Source organism: Crinia signifera, chromosome 8 (assembly GCF_055691185.1).
Source record: "Crinia signifera chromosome 8, ASM5569118v1, whole genome shotgun sequence".
NCBI classification, from domain to species: Eukaryota; Metazoa; Chordata; class Amphibia; order Anura; family Myobatrachidae; genus Crinia; species Crinia signifera.
Window position 1 is genome coordinate 38806806 of NC_139224.1, and position 18235 is coordinate 38825040.

An 18235-nucleotide genomic window follows, 5' to 3' on the forward strand; every position below is an offset into this window, starting at 1 on the left:
TATATAGTCAAAATCGCAGGGTGATTGTACAAGTGTGTACACACCATTAGACTGAAGTGTGAACAAATGGTGAGATCTGTGCACGCTTTTGTGTAAAGTGTAAAAAAAAAAAAAAAGACATGGCGTCCCCCTCCGTAGAAGCATAACCAGCCCTGGGCTCTTTGAGACGGTTCTGGTAAAAAAAATACAGGGGAAAAAGAATGTGTGAGGGCCCCCTGTATTTTAAGAACCAGCACTGGGGTCTTGGACCGATCCTGATTCTTAATATATGGAGAACAAAATGAGAAGGGGTCACCCTGCATTTTTAGAACCAGCAACCGGCTCCACTAGCAAGTGGGTAATGCCACATATCATACTGTGCTGGATTCAAACAAACAGAAAAGGAGTAAAAAGGGATGTTTCTGCCCCACATAAATGGTAAAATCTAACTTATATTAAGTATGAAAAATGTATTGTTATCAACAAAACAACAAAAGCACAGCAAAATATTGGTGAATAAAATATAGTAGCAGAATTTTGCACATAGGGGGGAATACAATTTGGCCCATTAATTTAACGGGTGTTAAAAAGGGTGGAAACCTTCAGTAATGTTTTTTGATTGTTTGTTTGTTTCTTTTTAACAAACAGCCCTGGGGATGGGCATTACTTCTGATACCTGGTTGCCCTTACTGCACCTGGGAATCAGCATAACTCATTATACAGCTAAGCCCGCGCCCTGGCCAATAGGAGTCCAGGAGGCGGGCTTAAGGGTATAATGCATTATACTGATTTCTGGGCTCCATGATCAGCTCTGTAGTCCCCACTCCCCAGGGGATCAGAAAATGGTGTAGGCCTGGAAATCTTCTGGGCTAGACCGCACCAGCAGCACAGACCAGGGCTAATCAGTTAGAGACCCCTTTTTTTTTAATATTAAATTAACTGTTTAAAAAAAAAAATAACAGCCACAATATTTTTTTGTGTTCCACGTAACATTCCCTTCTTGGGGTTCTGTCAGTAATCCGGCTGCGCTTCTTGTTTTACGCACGATTTCTGCGGATGGAATGCCCTGCACACATTTAGGAAATGTAAAACCTAAAGATTCCTTGGTAAAGTCATCTGTTTGTTCTTGTGTCACAGTGATAGATTATATTTACTTCACCAGGATTGTAAACAGGATTTGGTATCCTGTTGACAGGGAGAAGTACTGAAAAGGGCGACTGTATTTCTCCTATGTACTGCAGACAGTCACCAGCAATTATACTGTAACCAACAGGAAGAAAGTGCTCTGAGTGATGCTGCGCTGTACATGGGCCTGATTCATGTTTGTAAGTAACGCAAAATAGCAAGAAACTGGACAAAACCATGCTGCACTGCAAATGGGGCAGGTGTAATGTGCACAGAGAGAAATGGATCATTCCTATTAGCCGGGATGATTTCATCTGCATCTCATTGCGGCAGAGGCCTCGCTTTATGGCGACACAAATTTGCCCAGAATATGGAGCACAAAGCAATTGTGGGCAAATATATGTTGGGACCAGCCTTTGCCATGTATGAATGGCAAAGTACGGACGGTGTAATGGTTAGCATTACTGCCTCACAGCGCTGAGGTCATGGGTTTGATCCCCACCATGGCTCTAACTGTGCAGAGTTTGTATATTCTCCCCGTGCTTGCGTGGGTTTCCTCCAGGTACTCCGGTTTCCTCCCACAAATATACAGGTAAGTTAATTGGCTTCCAACAAAATTAACCCTAGAATGTCTGTGTGTGCGTGTACATGTGGTAGGGAATATAGATTGTTGCAGAGACTGCACAACTGTGATAGTGTTTGGGTAAGCTGTGGCTCAGTGGGAGGTGGCATTAAAGAGAAGTGTATGGTATGAGAGGAGTATGGCAAAGAGATCTAATATTTATTGTAAACACAACATTTAGTGCTAGATCAGTACTTGGGGATCTGCGTGTTCACAGTCCTGACGCTAGTGTTGTTGGCTGCGTCATAGTCCATGCAAATCAGAGATACCTATTGGAGTCCCTGACATGCTGGAACATATAATAGCCACTTTTTTATTACAGATGTGTTCTCCTACACCTAGCAGCAATATGACGTGGGGCGAGATGCCTGACACGAAAGAGAGGCGCTAGATCCCATGCGATTATCATGCTGGTCATCTTCATTGCATCTTTTTTTTTTTTACCAGAAAATGCATCTTAGCCACAATGCAAAGTGACCTGGACACATCAGTAGACTACACTGAGTCTGTATAGGGAGCACAACAACTTGGCATGGAAAAATGTCAAATACAAAGCTAAGAAGAAAAAAAAAGAAAGAAGCACTGTTAATCCAAAATATAATCTGTTTTTCCAGATTATCGTTGATATTCCCTGCACAGCGCAAGCAATCAACTACATTCAACTCGCAGTCCGTATTCCTGGCGCTGAGCGAGTCCTCCATTCGCGCATCTCTCCCTGCCATTCATCCCCCCGCCGCTCATCTATACCCGCAGCTCAGTTCCCCCACTGCCTAACTAAACCCTCCAACTGGCCTTTTAAGCCCTCATTCCACCGAGTTCTAACTCTAGAGTGCCAACATTGCTGTGTGTGATGTGCAAAACATCCGCTACAAATGCCAGGGTCCTAGTCGAGTAATATGAATCACTTTAGATGCATTTTCAGGTGCTAGCAGAATTGCACGGGACCGATCACACTGAGCAGCAGCTGTAAAGCGAGACTGCCGCAATAGGACTCATCTGTGTATTGCTCCACACTTGTGTTAACTGCTCCACTTCACATGCCAAAATCTGGAATAAAATACATTTCCACCAATAACACTAATTTCACACCGCAGACAAAATATATAAATATATATTTTTGGAAATACTGTATGTCACAACAAAAGTACAGACTTTGGATTAAAGCATTTAACGAGAATTATGCCTTACATAAAATAATGAACAATACAGGATATTGCGGACAGTTTATTTTAGTCCGCAAAACGCATGGCTATTTTCCGAATTCCGATTCAATCAAACCCGTCAAGTCACCTATATTTTATAAAATAATCCTATTTAAACAATGTACTGAAACTAAAAGTTTAACATAAATTGATGAGTGAGCTCCATCAATCAACCCCCCCCCTCCCCCCCCTAACAAAAATACCACAAGACAAAGCAAAAAAAAAAAGGACTAACCTTGACCCATTTTTTCTGTCAGTTTTGTTCCGTAACGCTTCATTTGTAAATATAATGCTGTTTAAAACTTATGTACACATTGAACTAGTTTCTCAGTCAGCAATGGCCTTTGGTCCATAATAAGTGCTTACTAAGACATGGACGGCAATGTTTGCCATGTAGAAAACAACGCCTCGCACATATACTTTCCCCTTCCTTATGGGGTAGGAGGCGTGATATACACTAGCCAATACACCATGGTCTAGTAAGGTTATTAATATTTGGTATAACTAGTGCATAAGTCTTTGTTCAAGAAAGCATCCTGACTTTTACAGGCTCATCGATGTCTCTTCCAAGAACGATATCAAGATATTTTTGATGCGTCGTCCAAAACCAATTGCAGAAAATCCAAATACTTTTTTGGCTGGCCCAGGCGATTTTACCTCTGCAATGAAACACACTTCAGTTAATCTATTATATTCTGTGTGGACTATGGACTGTACATAGTAAAAAAGAGGAAAAATTTGTGAAAACAATTTACAGACCTAAAACAATGAGACTGATGCGGAAATTAAACTACACAGACTTGCGGGATGCATTTTTGTTATTTCGCTGCTGTCATAACACCTACAACAAGCACTATTGGCTTAAAGGCCCCCCAAGCACTAGTCTAATTAGTCCCAATCCTTACGGATCGGGCCGAGAAATCAGCTCAAATCGGATGTTTGACATCCGATCCAATGTGCGGTCCTGGCAGCGGGAAACAAGGTCGCACGTGAAAGAACCAGATCCTATCCTGCTGCCCAGGAAGGTCCTGAGCGGGCGGATAGCCATACACTTCTTTGATACATCACAGTAGTGTATGGCCAGCTAAATAAGAGGTATAGCTGTTTTTTTGCGGAGAGATCACACGTACAGTAGGTGGACTTCTGCTGGGGTCTGTTCACGCAATCACAATTTATGTAGAGTTGGACATGAGAAAGTATTTGTTTGTGTCCAGGTGTTTGCACTAGAGTGGATGCACGTGGCCTTTTAATACTACGTGACTACAGAAGTTTGCGGAAAGTCGCGAGTTCTAATTAATTAAGGGGGCAGTACAACTAAGATATGGGGCACTGGGCCAGATGTATCAAGCTTCAAAAAGTGAAAAAAAAAACAGCCAATCAGCTCCTACCTGTCAATTTTCAAACCCAGACTAACATGACAGTTGGGAGCTGATTGGTTGGCAGTTTATCACTCTCCAATTTATCATCTGGCCCAGTTTGCGGTAAGGATTTTTTTCTCAGAAATGCGCACTTCAGATTTATACACAGTTATATATCAGCAAAGGCAAACAGAACGTGTTATGTGGCCTTATTGTAGGAATTGTATTGCATCTGCATTTGTCTTTTCTCTTTAATGACTGCAAACGAGCACTCCTCATTAGGATAATATGATAAAGAACGCCGTTTTTAGTATCATGACGGCAGATTTCACACCATGATTCCATTACGTAACATAGGGTATAAAAATAATAATGAAATTACATTTTATACACACTCCTATCTAATCATGTAATGCGCACTTACCGGCGTTATTATAATACATGAACAATGCGAGACCAGCTGCAACACTAAAGCATGCCAAGAAGAATATGGGCCCTGAAAGTGGAAGGAATAGAACAATTTTAAAGCAGAACCTATAAATATAGTGTAATTAGTTGAACGTAACCATCGCTAGATTTTCCTTGTTAATACTTATACTGTAATACCACTTTGCCTAAAATATCAGAAGAGTGCTGTAGTTTGGGCACCACCAAGCCGCCTCTCAGACTGCAGGAACATCTATAAATTCACATGCAGATATATTCACAGCCCTTTTAGCCATACCAGGATGACTGGGGATGGCCATCGACCATCAATGATTTAAAATCATCGATGGTTTGTCCAATGTCGAATAATTTTCAACCAGATGGTTTCCCTCCATTGATGGCACAGTAAAACCGATGTTTTTCTTTTTTTTCTTTTTCAAAGTGTCAGCACACAGAGCATAGCTCCGCCCCCAGATACCCATGAAGCCATGTCCCCGTGTTGTGATTGGCCCACAGGCCAATCAGTAAAAAAAAAAATGGATGACCATCAATAGGTAAAATTATCAATGGTCAACCATTGGATAGTTTTGCCCTTTTGCCATCTATGGGAACCATTGATGGCAATGAGGGCCATGCCTAGGCGTGACTTGGTAGCGCTGGACAACTCTGTGTGTCATTTGCTATTGAAATGCAACTTATTCATAAAAAACAACTAAATATAATGCACAAGAAAATTCGGTACTTATGTATTATCTGGGCTCCCATGTTAAATGCACCCCATTTTTTTTATACCCCTACTATCCAACTACTCATGGAGTTGATTTTATATAGTGTGGCGAGCGCAGCGAGCCACCATGCCCGAAGCGTGGCGAGCGGACTCGGTCTCATAAGAAAAACGGGAGCCCAGATATTACATAAGTACCGAAAATTCTGCTGATTAAAACAATATGCGGCATGCTTATACTCTGGGTGTGACTGCAGCTATATCTGCACACGAAATGTTACATTACAGTGTTCTCCTGCATTTTATATGCAGATACAGCCATGATTACACACATGCATGCTGCATATTATTTTAATCAGGGGATCATTGGGATCTGTCAGCTCACTCGTGCTAGGCATCTCTTGTTGCGTGGTGTATATATATGGTGCGTGGAGTTTGTATATTCTCCCTGTGCTTGCATGTATTTCCTCCGGAACTCTGGTTTCCTCCCACAATAAAAATATACTGGTAGGTCAACTGGCACCACAATTTTGTTGCCCAGGGCCCCCACAGACCTTAATCCAGCCCTGGGAATATGTACACGCTATATAAATAACTGGTAATAAATAATATCATTTGGACATATTTAGCAGATGCTTGTGTGAGTGGGTGTGTGTTCTTGATTTCTCTTGCCATGCTATAATTAAATCCTGAAAGTAAGGTAAAGAAAATATTCCACTGAAGTGGTTCTGTGTGTGTGCTGCCATGATATATCAGGCTTGCCTACCCTCCCGAAATTGCCGGGAGGCTCCCGGAATTCGGGTCCCCCTCCCAGCCCCCTGGGATGGTGGGCAAGTCTCCTGCATTAGCCATGCTGTCCCCGCAGCCCCCCTTCCCCGCTGCGTTACATACTGATTTTCGCGGGTCCGCGGTGAGGGGCGGGGCTAAAATGGCGCAAATCACTTGGTGACGTCCACCTCGTCCCGCCCCCTGACATGCTGCAGTCTGGTCTGGAGAATGAAAACGTAGGCAAGTATGTGATATATACACAGGCTGCATACACCTGGCCTCTTACCTCGGTCATTGAGTATAATTTTCTCCTGGTCTGGGCTCATTTCTACAGGATCTGTGGTACCTGGGGTAAATAGAACATATAGTTATTGTGTTCTGGAATAAATCCCCAATGGAAGCATTAGAGCACTCACAGGCTACAGTAAGTGGATATAAGGCTACTGCCAAACCATAACAACATTTAAAAAAAAATAAAGTACGGTTTTAGGACAGACTATCATATTTAGGTGTGAATGGGGGCAAAGCTCCTCTGGTTAACATTGTTTAATACTGTTCTACAGATACTAAATGGTGGTGATTCAGGAGAGCTACGCTACAGGTAACGGTATAGAAAAAATATAACCTGCACAATAAGTGCAAGCATTTCATTGGTTGCTGTGGGCAACACCACTTCTGAACCGGCTTGAAAGAGCTGGACTCTACAGTGAAACAAGTCATACCCCACAAGCGGAATCTCAATGGGACACCATTGCACTCCTATTCGGAACCCTTCTACAGTGAACTGCCAATACCTGGACCAGACCTTGGTACCTTGGTACCACTTAAGGTGAACACAGCCATCCATCCTTCTCCAATCCACGGAATCCAGTTTTTCAACCAACTAATAACCCTTTCACAACAGCCTGAATTCCTGGGTTGGCCCCGGGAACAACCCGCGACTAGCGCTGGTGTGCAAGGTTCCCGGGCCAAATGCCCGGGAAAATTTCCAGGGAATTCAACCCTGCTAGATAACAGGGTTGCTCCTGGGACCAGCCTGGCAAAAACAGGCCAGTGTGAAAGGTACTTATCCAGCATTCCGGCTTCCTTCCATCCTGGCAGCTGGGTCCAGGGGTCTGGACGGCGGGGTCCAGACTGCAGGGATCTGGCAGCGGTGGCTGGGCGCTTGTAGCGATATTTGCCGGGCAGCAAGGTGGGATACGCTGCTGGATTTGAAAAGACTGGCCAGACGCTCTCAGCCAATCAGCATCCGGACAGTCTTTTCAAATTCTCCCGCCCCGCTGCCCGTCAAATAGCACTACAAGCGCTCACGGATCCCCACAGTCTGGACCCCGCCACCCCTCACACCAGCAAATGCAGGGACTAGGACGTTGTGCAAGGGGCCAACCCGGGAATGTTCCTGCATGATCCAGGGACCATATTCCTGGGTAAGTTCCTTATTTTCTGGTGTGAAAGGGGTATTATGGGAGTGCTGCTTTGGGACATTCACACTTCAACAAGCCGACTCCCCTCTGCAATGGGGACAGCAGTGGTCTTCAACAATTATAGTTGGCTGTCATATAAAACATCATCATTGATAGCCGGCGGGTGGACACCCAGCATCTCATGGACATTCCCATGGAAATTTGGCAGTGACAAGGCTGCCGGGGGCGGTCAGCTAACATCCCGGATGTTAGCTGCCTGCCCTGTTCCCGTACAGGGAGCACGCAAAACTAAGACACCAGAGAGTGTCTTAGTTTTGAGTGTAATAATTCGATGGTCAGCAACCATCCATTCGCAGCCGTGCGGGGACCTAACCAAGCAAGGGGGGGGTGGTCCGCATTGCAAGCAGTGGACGGCGTTGAAACCCCACGCAGAGCTGCGTGTTGACTAGAATAACCTCCATTGTGCTAAAATTGCTTCAGCAGCCACTTGACCCATTTAAACAATATCACTAATCTTATACCCTTTCACATCGCACTTGTAAGCCGGTATATTGCCGTTTTTTTTTAGCATTTTAAAACGGTACCAGCTGCAATGTGAAAGCTCCCCAGCCGATTTACCGGTTAGAGAATACCAGTATTTCAAAACATTCCAAAAGCAGGATCCTACACGGTTCAGAGCCGTTTTTTCCTGCAGTCTGAACGGCCCAGAACCGGTTCGAACTACACATGATAATCTGCACAATGGTCATTGGTTGTCTCCCTGCATGTTGTCACCGCCCACAAGCAGGAAGCGCACAACGGAGTTTTATTGCAAAGAAGCCATTTTTTTTATGGGTGAAACGGGTTGAATGTGAAAGGTACAAAAACGGGTATGTTGTAGGTGTGAAGTACTAGTCTTCCTCCATGGTCAATAAAGGTGGATTCAACTAATACATCCAAATCTTCCCCCTGCAAACCTTTGCACAGAAGCAGACACTGACATTTTGGATTGCAAATCTATGCAAATACATTTAGGTGAACACAGACTATACAATTTCACAAAATAACATTTACATACAATTGCTTTTTCTGAAATCATCCACAGACATGATTACAGAGCACACTTTGCTCTACCCTACAAGGGGTACAGAAGGAGAATGAGAACGGAAGGAAATGGGTTACTCTTTCTTGTGTTTTAGCCAATTTTAAAAATCAAGGCAAATATTAGGAAACGTTCAATAAAAAAGAAGAGATCTTGAGGAAACAAAACCTCTTGACCGCCATCTAATGGAGAACACACTAACTGCAGATTGCGTTCTGTGTGCTCTTCTATGTACAAAGCAAATGCAAACTTTTTGTTTGCCATTTAAATGTGCATTGCAGGTGTATGGCCTCTATTTACATGGTTTCATTCAGTAAGGTGTGTGATGTTAGTGACAGAGCAACAACCGGATCTCAAATCAATTCTTATTTTACACATAAACATGTGATGCGGTTAACATCCTGGCTGTTGGGATGTCGTGGGGGGGGGGTTAGGTTTAGACCAGGCATGTCCAAACTATGTCCCTCCAGTGAAATTACATATTTACATATATTGCTAGCTGTAGCAAGGCATGATGGGACTTGTAGTTTCACAACAGCTGGAGGGCCATAGTTTGGACATGCCTGGTTTAGACACTCTAGGGAGACTTGGGGTTATGCTGCAGTGGGGAGGGGGGTGTTTAGGCTAGGCTGTGTGGCAGGTGGGTTACATTTAGGTGGCCAGCTGGGAGGGTTAAGCTCTAGAAGGAAGCATTGGGGTTATGGTTTTAAAACAGTGCAGTTATTACAATACAATTCACAACATCAAAATGACTGCCATATAATACAGAGGATATCAGTGACAATCATATAATACAGTGAGCATTATAGTCACACAGCACAGTAACAGCATTTAGGGCAGGATGTATTAATATACATTGCCGCCCTTCACGTAACAGCTGCCGCATATGTACTAACATATGCGGCTAGCATCGGGTTGCGGTGACTGAGACCCCCGCGATACCTGTGATGTGGTCTGCGGGGGTCTCCGTCACCTCCCGGCGGCTGCCAGCGTCCCCCTGCGTCTCCTCCTCCCCCCTGAAGCCGGATGTCCTCCCGGCTGTGACACCTGGGGGAGGAGGAGATCAAAGGAGGACAGGAGGGGGGGGGGGGGGGCGGGGACGGTGGGGTTTAAATACATAGGAAAATGCGGTAAAACTTTTAATCTCATTAAGCGTCCCATTTATCATTTAATATTTATGGCTAAATCCCAGAAAACACCCGTTTTCGGGGGTTAGCCACAAATATTAAGTATCACCTGAATGTATCAGGAGGGACCGCAGCAGGCACCTCTGATCCCTCCTGCACCGCTCGCCAGAGGTTTCTATGGGGGATGTGATGCTGCTGGATGTATCAACATTGGGCAGCATTTCAACTGGTCCCTGGGCTACAGACAGCACTGCCGCTGAGGCACTGCAGTCAACTGGGGGTCAGCGTTGACCGCGCATGCGCAGACCCCCCACCCGGCTAAGGGCATCGCAGGGACGGGCTCCTTTCGGAACCCTGTCCCTGCGTGTGCAGGATGATACATCCATGTGATAGGATGGCATAATAAATGGTCCTGTAAATCAGGGTTGCCTACTTTTAGGCAATTCCGGGAGGGTAGGCAACAGTGCTCTAAATGCGTAAGAGCAGGTCCCTGTGTCCTCCACAGTTTGGAATAGGAGGGTCTATCAGACGAGGCAGGGGCCAGGCCGCCTATCACTGCAGCTCACAGCTCCGTGAGTTCCTGTATCTGCCAAGTGCATTATGTTTGTGTGCACAAAGGTAAAAAGGCAATTATGGTAATGTAACATTGCTTCGTTCACACCTGGGACATTGCTTCGTTCACACCTCTCAGATCCTTAACCAAAGCACCATAATAATCTGAGCCAGATGCAGTAAACTTGAAAAGTGATAAAAGGGAGAGTGATAAACAGCCAGCCAATCAGCTCCTTCCTGTCAGGTCAGAGGCTGGGTTTGAAAAATGACATGTAGGAGCTGATTGGCTGGCTGTTTATCACTCTCCATTTTATCACTTTTCAAGGCTTATTACATCTCGCCCTATGTGAGGCGACCTTGTGTTACTTTGAACAAAACTCAGCATTAATGTACAGTACATACAGTTTGGTTTCTGCTACTAACTAATGCATAACAAAACAATTCTGTATAAATGTGGTTACATATTGTGTTTCCTATTAGGTAATACACATGTACACTACCACTGAGCAGGTACAGAATCTCTGCTCTTCCCCACTTACTCAGATTGTATCTGCTCGGCAGCGCGGTGTACACTTTATGAGCGTTGTTCCGGAGAGCCCTGTAGAACTCCTGGCATTCTCTTTGCCCGTTTCTCTGTAGATGTTTCAGCAGGTCAGACAGCCGAATGCGGAGAGGGGTTTTCAGGTTCCTAAACTGTAAATGAGAATTCTTAGTGCTGCATAGAAGTGGTGCAGACAATGCCCTCCGATCTCCAGCATTACCCGATGTGAGCCACATGGAATCCTGCGCAAACAGCGCCGCTACAAATATCATTCCTGAAGAGGTTATGTGCTAAGCAGCCACAGAAATCTATCCACACACGTATCAGCAAATGACCACCTACTGCTCTGGACAGGGATATGCTTAATACAGAACTTCAGTTCACCATAATACAATTCAGTTATGGCTCAGAGCAGGGCAAAGCAGAAGATAAAGTGGAGGGTTTGACATATGAAAAAGGCCGACGTGAGTGTTTCACATTTATTGGTGTCAATGTTGACAACTGTCGACGCGGGCCCCCAATTACTGTAACGCTGCACTCGCCATGCTTTGGGCTCGGTGCCTCAATCCGCTCGGCACATATGTTATATTCTCCCTCTTTGCCAACATTGATGGCAAAGCTAAAACAAGCAGGTTTACATAAAAAAAATCATGAAAAATTCATGTCGACCTTTTGACCCTGTTGACCATTTTTCATCCTGTCTACCTATTGCATATCAACTCTTTGACCCTGTGAGTCTCGGTGAGGAGGGACATTTTAACCTCCACATTGGCCCTGCACAGTAATTCTCACAGAAAACCATTCTAGTTTGCAGGGGGATGCCAAAAACCCTACCACTGGCCCTGTCTCTGCCTAATGGGGGTAGGGGAGGGGGTGTAATTAGGTGGCATAGAGAAATGAGTTCCAGCACCTCTGCATGACCACTTTATGCCTTGATCTAGACACGGTGCATCTTTCAACCAGAACCTATCAATGTAAGGTCAACCAGTAAAGATGCCATGGTGGCCCCACCAGCTGTTTCCGCACATCATAAAAATTATTTGCATAGCTTCATTTAAATAGTTTCTTCATAAACAAAACAGTGATAGTAACCCTCCTACTGATGACACAATAGGTGATAGTTATTTGGGAACATAATTTATGTGATACCTTATTTATTCCCCCATAAACCTTTGCCCAGAGGCTGACAGGATAATGCCACATATTTCTTAGCTCCCTCACACTCAGCAGCTGGAGGTGACTGATGCAGCTTTCTGACCAACCACTGCCAGCTAAGGCAGGAGAATGACCGGTTAGAGAAGGGGCTTCAGAATGGAAAAGGAACATAGGAACCACACCATTCTGCTAGTCAATCTGTTACATATTTACTTATTTATTACAGGTAGTACAAATTATGTGGAAAATTCACTTAATTGCAACTCAGCAAAGACATATGTAGTGTCAGAGAAGTGTCCTCGCAGTGACATAGGGCAGAGTATTATTATACATTACCCTTTCTGCTTCCTTGTTAGACAGGACTTGAGGATAGACACGGTTTAGCTGCAAAATGATTTTGTCCACCACATGTTCAGTCAAACTCCTGTTGGTCTTCAGGTATTCAGTGTCCTGGAGCAGCCGGTCAGAATACGAGGGGCCTGGATTGATGAAAAGTGTTATATTAGTTACAGCTACCCTAATGTAGGTTTATTAAACAGCTTATCACAATTTGACAAATTGGTTGCAATAAGACATGAAGGCTGGGCGAGATGTAATAGGGCGTGATTTTGTGACAACTAAAAACAAAAATATTGAACCATATCGCACATGGTGCAAATTTTTAGACAAAGGACGGGATGTATTAACATACACCGCTGCCCCTCGCTACTCCCCTGTCACGATGCTAGCACATATGTTCTAACATATGCGGCTAGCATCGCGGTGCGGTGACGGAGGCCCCAGCGATACCTGTGATGCGGTGTACGGGGGGCTCCTGGGCTCTGCGGCGGTACCCGGCGTCTCCTCTCCCCCCTGCAGCCAGAAGGACATCCCCAGCTGTGGCATGCTGCTGGGGGAGGAGGAGCAGCACGGAGGATGGGGAGGGGGGTAGGACTCTGCGGTGGACAGCAGGCGGCGATGCAGGCCCATAGGCTTCTATAGAGTATCGCCACCCAAAGGTGGCGATACCCGGCCCTGCGATGACGCAGCGGCCGGGTATTAGTACATTTGAATATGCAGTAAAACTGGGGTTTTACCGCATTTTCATCTTAGTACATCCCACCCAAAGTCAGAAATGACTTGCGATTTCTTATAAATTGCGATTTTTATAGTAACAGGAGCATAACGAGCTCTGGCTTCTTGGACTGGTCCTGGTTCAAAATATATAAGGGGGGGGATAGGGTTATTAGGTTGACAAGCAGTGGGTCGATATCATTAGGTCAACATGCAGAAAGGTTGACATGGGTCTAGGTCAACGTGTGTAGGTCAAAATGTCATTAGGTCGACATGGGCTTTTGGTCGACAGTCAAAAGGTTGACGTGGTTTTTCACTGTTTTTTTAACCGACATGTGCCGACAGACATTATTTCATGCCCTACCATCTACTAGGGCGTGGCGGGAGAATAAAATAGTGTGCCCGAAGCATGGTGAGCGCAGTGAGCCATGCGAGGGGACGCGGTGCTACATTTCAGTCTTCATGTCGACTGTGTCGTCATCCGGGTAAAAAAACTGTGGAAAACCCCATGTCGACCTTTTGACTGTTGACATTGCCCATGTCGACCTAAATGTGTGTGTCATCCTAATGACATGTTGACTTAGACCCGTGTTGACCTTTCTGCATGTCGACCCAATGCATGTCGATCTAACTGGTGGAGAACTAATGATCCATACCCAGCAATAAGAGTAGGGTCCCCCGTATTTTGGAACCAGCACTAGGCTTCAACAGCTAGCGGTGTCATGCCACAGCATGGCCTGGCCAAAACATGAGCACCCTGGCTAGTCAGTCCTGGATGGAGTACCAGGGGAAGTGGGCATGCCCCCAATAAAGGGATCCCTAGGCTAAACCCTTCCAGGGCTGAAGCCCGGGGCTGTCCCCTTTATGCCCCGCATGCAGGTACTTGGAGAACCATAAGTCCCAGCATGTGGAGCATTAAAGGGCCCGCTTGGACTTGTAGTCCCACTGCATAAGCAAAGTTACAATAAATACACACGTGACATTCCCTCAGCAGCGGTGGGGAGAGGTGTCTGAGTATACAGACAGCGGCTTCTCCACTTTGGGATATGGTCACTGTCTACAAACATTAGGTCGACACCACTAAGTCGACATGACTGAAGGTCGATATGGGGTTATGTCGACAGGGTCATTAGGTCGACATGGAGTTTTTCACTTTTTTTTCCATTGCCGACAGCTGGTATTTCATGCCCTATAATCCACTAGGGTGTGGAGGGAGAATATAATAGTGCCCAAAGCATGGCATGCACATTTTTAGTGTCCATGTTGACTGTGTCGACATTTGGGTCAAAAAAGTGAAAAACCCATATTGACCTTCCCCATGTCAACGTAATGCTTGTGTTGACCTAATGACCCTGTCAACCTATCCCCATGCTGACCTTCATGCAAGTCGACCTAGTTGCTGTCTATACAATGATCCATACCCCTGGAGCCCTACTGGAGAGGAGGACAGACCTGTGGGGAGGGGTGTTTGTATGTATGTTTGCGTGTGTGAATGGGTGTGTACATGTATGCTCTACTATGCTGGGTGTCCGTGTGCATTTAATATAAATCCCAACAGTGGTGACATTCACATATATTTAGCACACTAGTTGTGCTCAGAGTCTCAGTTGCAAAAGGATTATGTACAAATCTGAATTAGCCCCATGGTTAAAATAAGTGCCTGACAATATCACCAGAACCACAGATTTTTGTTCACAACCCCACAGGGCTGCAGGCAAACACGTGCAAGTCCGGCACTAGAAGGAATCATATAGGGGGCAAGTTAAGGTGCAGTTGCAGCCGCTTCCATGCCGTCATAAGGACAACTTCCCGATAGAGGGAGTCCTGACAAGGGTCTGGTTAATATACACCGGGGGAGGGGGGGTTAGTATATGCCCCACCTGACTGTACCCCCCTGCTAGTGCCTAACCCTCCCTCCCCACAGCCTAATGCTAACCCGTCCCGTATACTTTGCCGGCAGTCAGGATTCTGGCGTCGGCATCCTCAATGTCAGCATTTCAGAGTTGGTCTTCTGGATGTTAATTGGGATACAGTTGTCTGTATTCTGACCCAATCACCGGGATCCTAACCTCATACCATTTGGATTTGTCACTATGTATTTGCAGTATTTCCATTACAAAGTGACAGACCTAGTAACCATATCCCATACAGTTCCCCTCCTGCTACAATAGCGTGAGTGTGACAATGATTCTGTTCCAATCGATAACGTCAGTCGCTCACTGTAATCATTCTGTCACTTTGTTCTGATATTCTCAAAAGGAAACAGACATTTTCACAGACAATCAAAATCCTTTTACAAAACCCCAGAGACCTTTCTGGAATCAATTATCGGACTCTGCGCCAAGTAATTACATTTGACAGTCATTGTGCTACAAAGCTGTATTGAATTGATAACAATTTTCCTCCTGCCCCTTCTATTTGCACCCAATACACTTTCTGGGGCAGTGGCTTCCTCACAGGGGCACCGGCCCCCATCCATCACCAGCTGTACAGTAAATTGTACATCAGTCGTGCAGCCTATAGACCAGAAGGGAGACTGCCGGGTGTAGGACTTCTCTGAAGAAACACCATCACCAGACTCCTGGTTGGCAGGACACTGTTTACCCAATGACCATGTCAGGTGTCCTGCCTGCCTGGCAAGTTGGCCATTTCTGAGTGAATTAGCCCAAAATGCCTGCTGCATCTATGGACAAAAGGATTCAGTCCACAGGTCAGGCCTTGACTGGATTTGAATGGAAATGTTCCAAAAGGTCTGGTTACCTGATGACAGCATTAGCACAGGGCCCACTGCAATGGGCCCTGGTTTGACCAGTTGCTATGGCAGCTGAAAGAGTGTGCATATACGGTTGGTAGAAGTTGACTGAAAGTCCCCAGACTTGGGACTTCTTGCTACAGGCAGAGTAGACACACTAGTGTATGGGCACCTCACATTGTAGCTACGTACAAAAACAAGACTTGTTTTGTGAGATAAGTAAATTAAATGACCTTCAAGGGCTAGATATAAAGTTACACAGGCATTGCGTTGGGTCCAGATTTGGATTAAGGCTTCGAGCATACCTCCCAACATGACACATTCCAAGAGGCACACAATCCCCCAAAACCACGTGAATTTGCAGTAAATTCGCAGATTCATGCAATTTTTGCTGAATCTTTCGCATAGGCAAAAAAATTGTTGACATTTTGACTGGAGAAAAATTTGCATGGGATTGAATATCCCCCCCCCCCCCCCCCCCCCAAAAAAAAAAACAAGAAACATTTTGGTATGAAATTTAAACAGTGAAAGAGGTGATTCTAAATAATTATAGGCAGCACTAGATAAAAAAAGCGCACTTTTTAAAGTGATTTGGCACGAAGCATTTACAAGTAAAGTATTCATTGAACATGAAAAAAACTAAGCACGAGCCCTTCTTGTTAGGAATGAAGCCTGTTCACTGCAAGCCATTTACAAATACAGAATAACTGCAGGAAAAACAAGTTTCAAATGCGAAATATAAAATCTGCTTAAATTTCTGTCACTTTATAGTTCTGACACGCTGCATACTAATCCTAATACTGGCTGCCTGGCTGACTCATCTCATTTAACGTATGACTAACGTGCTATTTTGAAATATTACTTTGGAAATGAAATAAACATTAAAGCATTTTGGAATTACCAGGAGACTCCTTAGAACAGAATACAAAAAAACTCTTGGTTGAATACAGCAGAAACTATTAATGTTTTATCCTTCCCTTGTTACATTAAAATTCTGCAAATTCTTCATCAAAGTTCATCTCGTACAACCAGAGTCTCAAACCCCTACTCAGGACTGTATTTACTCTCTAGTCAAAACAGGCGCATGCCCCAACATCGGCCCTTTTTCAGATCTGATAAAAGAGGAAGTGAGTGGTGTGCTATCAACAGCAGCTGGCACTGGGTTGTCAAACCCAAATTTTTAAGTTTACACAAAAAGGGGGATGTGCCAGCGCTGGCTGAACAATTATGAAAACCAGACGGTTTCTCAAAAATAATTGAGCTATTTATTTTTATACACATAAAAACAATCATAAGAAACACATTACCTAAAATAAATGCTAATGAGCACAGAAAGATTTTTTGCAAATGTAATAATCTTGCAATACGGAGCTCCACATGTGTGGCTTTCTTGTTGAATGAAAGTGAGGTTTATATTCCCATCTGATGTTGTCTGGTGTTAGTGGCTGTATGCACCAGTTCCCTTGCTGGGATAGGGTTATTCTCCCTATTTGGCGTCTTCTCCTTTAAGCTGGAAATTAGGAATATAGCATGAATCCCATAAAGATTTGTAATCCAATCAGATCAGGAGATTGTGGACGTCTGTGGGAGGGGACATCACTTCATTACAGATGGAGGGTGGTCATTCAGGTGGCTCAACGCGTTTCCCCGGATGTTTACTGTCCGGCTTCCTCAGGAGCAAGTGTGCAGGGTGAGCTCCAGGCTCAGGTTATAGAGCAATGGATTAATTGCTCATTAGATACATCTGTGCAAAGGTGCTCATGTGCATTACACTAACGTGTTAAAAATCAAATTAAAACACACTATTATGAGAACCGTCTGGATATTTATATAGTACAGTGATATAGGAGGCAGTTTGAAGCGATTATCAGTAATTATCAGTTGCCTAGTGACATACGAGACACTGACGAGCTTGGTCCATGTGACCACGCTCGCAGAGGTTTCCTTGGCAATCTGGCCGGCGAAGGAGACGTCAGCTCAGTTGCAGGGCGACGCTATGTGACGCGGCATGCTCCGCGTCATAGAAGCGCCGTCACCTAGCAACGCGGCAGACGCTGGCTGGGACTCGTGAACAGACCTCGCCACCCGGGCTGCCAATACCGGCAATGGCAACGGGTGGTGGTCCAGCGCACGCCACAGCCAGCATTGGGACGAACTGCTTGTTCTCATGTGAGTATGTACTAACAATTTGCACCAAATCGTTGTATCTGTTCTGTTCTCATTTTCTCCCTTGAATCCGGTCATGTGACCAAAAAGGTAAAAGGGTCATCCTTTACTACAGGGCTCGACAAAACCCCGGAGCCAGGATGCCACGGCAACCAGATTCTGCTTCCTGGCGACCAGATT

At 45.0% G+C, this 18235-nt stretch overlaps 1 protein-coding gene across 2 annotated transcripts in view; it reads right to left on the minus strand.

Annotated features, from left to right (window-relative positions):
• Positions 1-2821: 2821 nt before the first annotated feature.
• The window catches only part of CARD19 (caspase recruitment domain family member 19), a 35566-nt gene continuing 20152 nt past the window's right edge, over positions 2822-18235 (minus strand). For both annotated transcript variants that reach the window (XM_083156180.1, XM_083156181.1), the window contains exons 2-6: positions 12421-12563; positions 10928-11081; positions 6491-6550; positions 4711-4782; positions 2822-3587 (exon numbers count right to left, since the gene is read on the minus strand). In XM_083156180.1, coding sequence (XP_083012306.1) covers positions 3472-3587; positions 4711-4782; positions 6491-6550; positions 10928-11081; positions 12421-12563 — 545 coding nt within the window. In that variant the 3' untranslated portion in view covers positions 2822-3471. The remainder of the gene's footprint in view (positions 3588-4710; positions 4783-6490; positions 6551-10927; positions 11082-12420; positions 12564-18235) is intronic.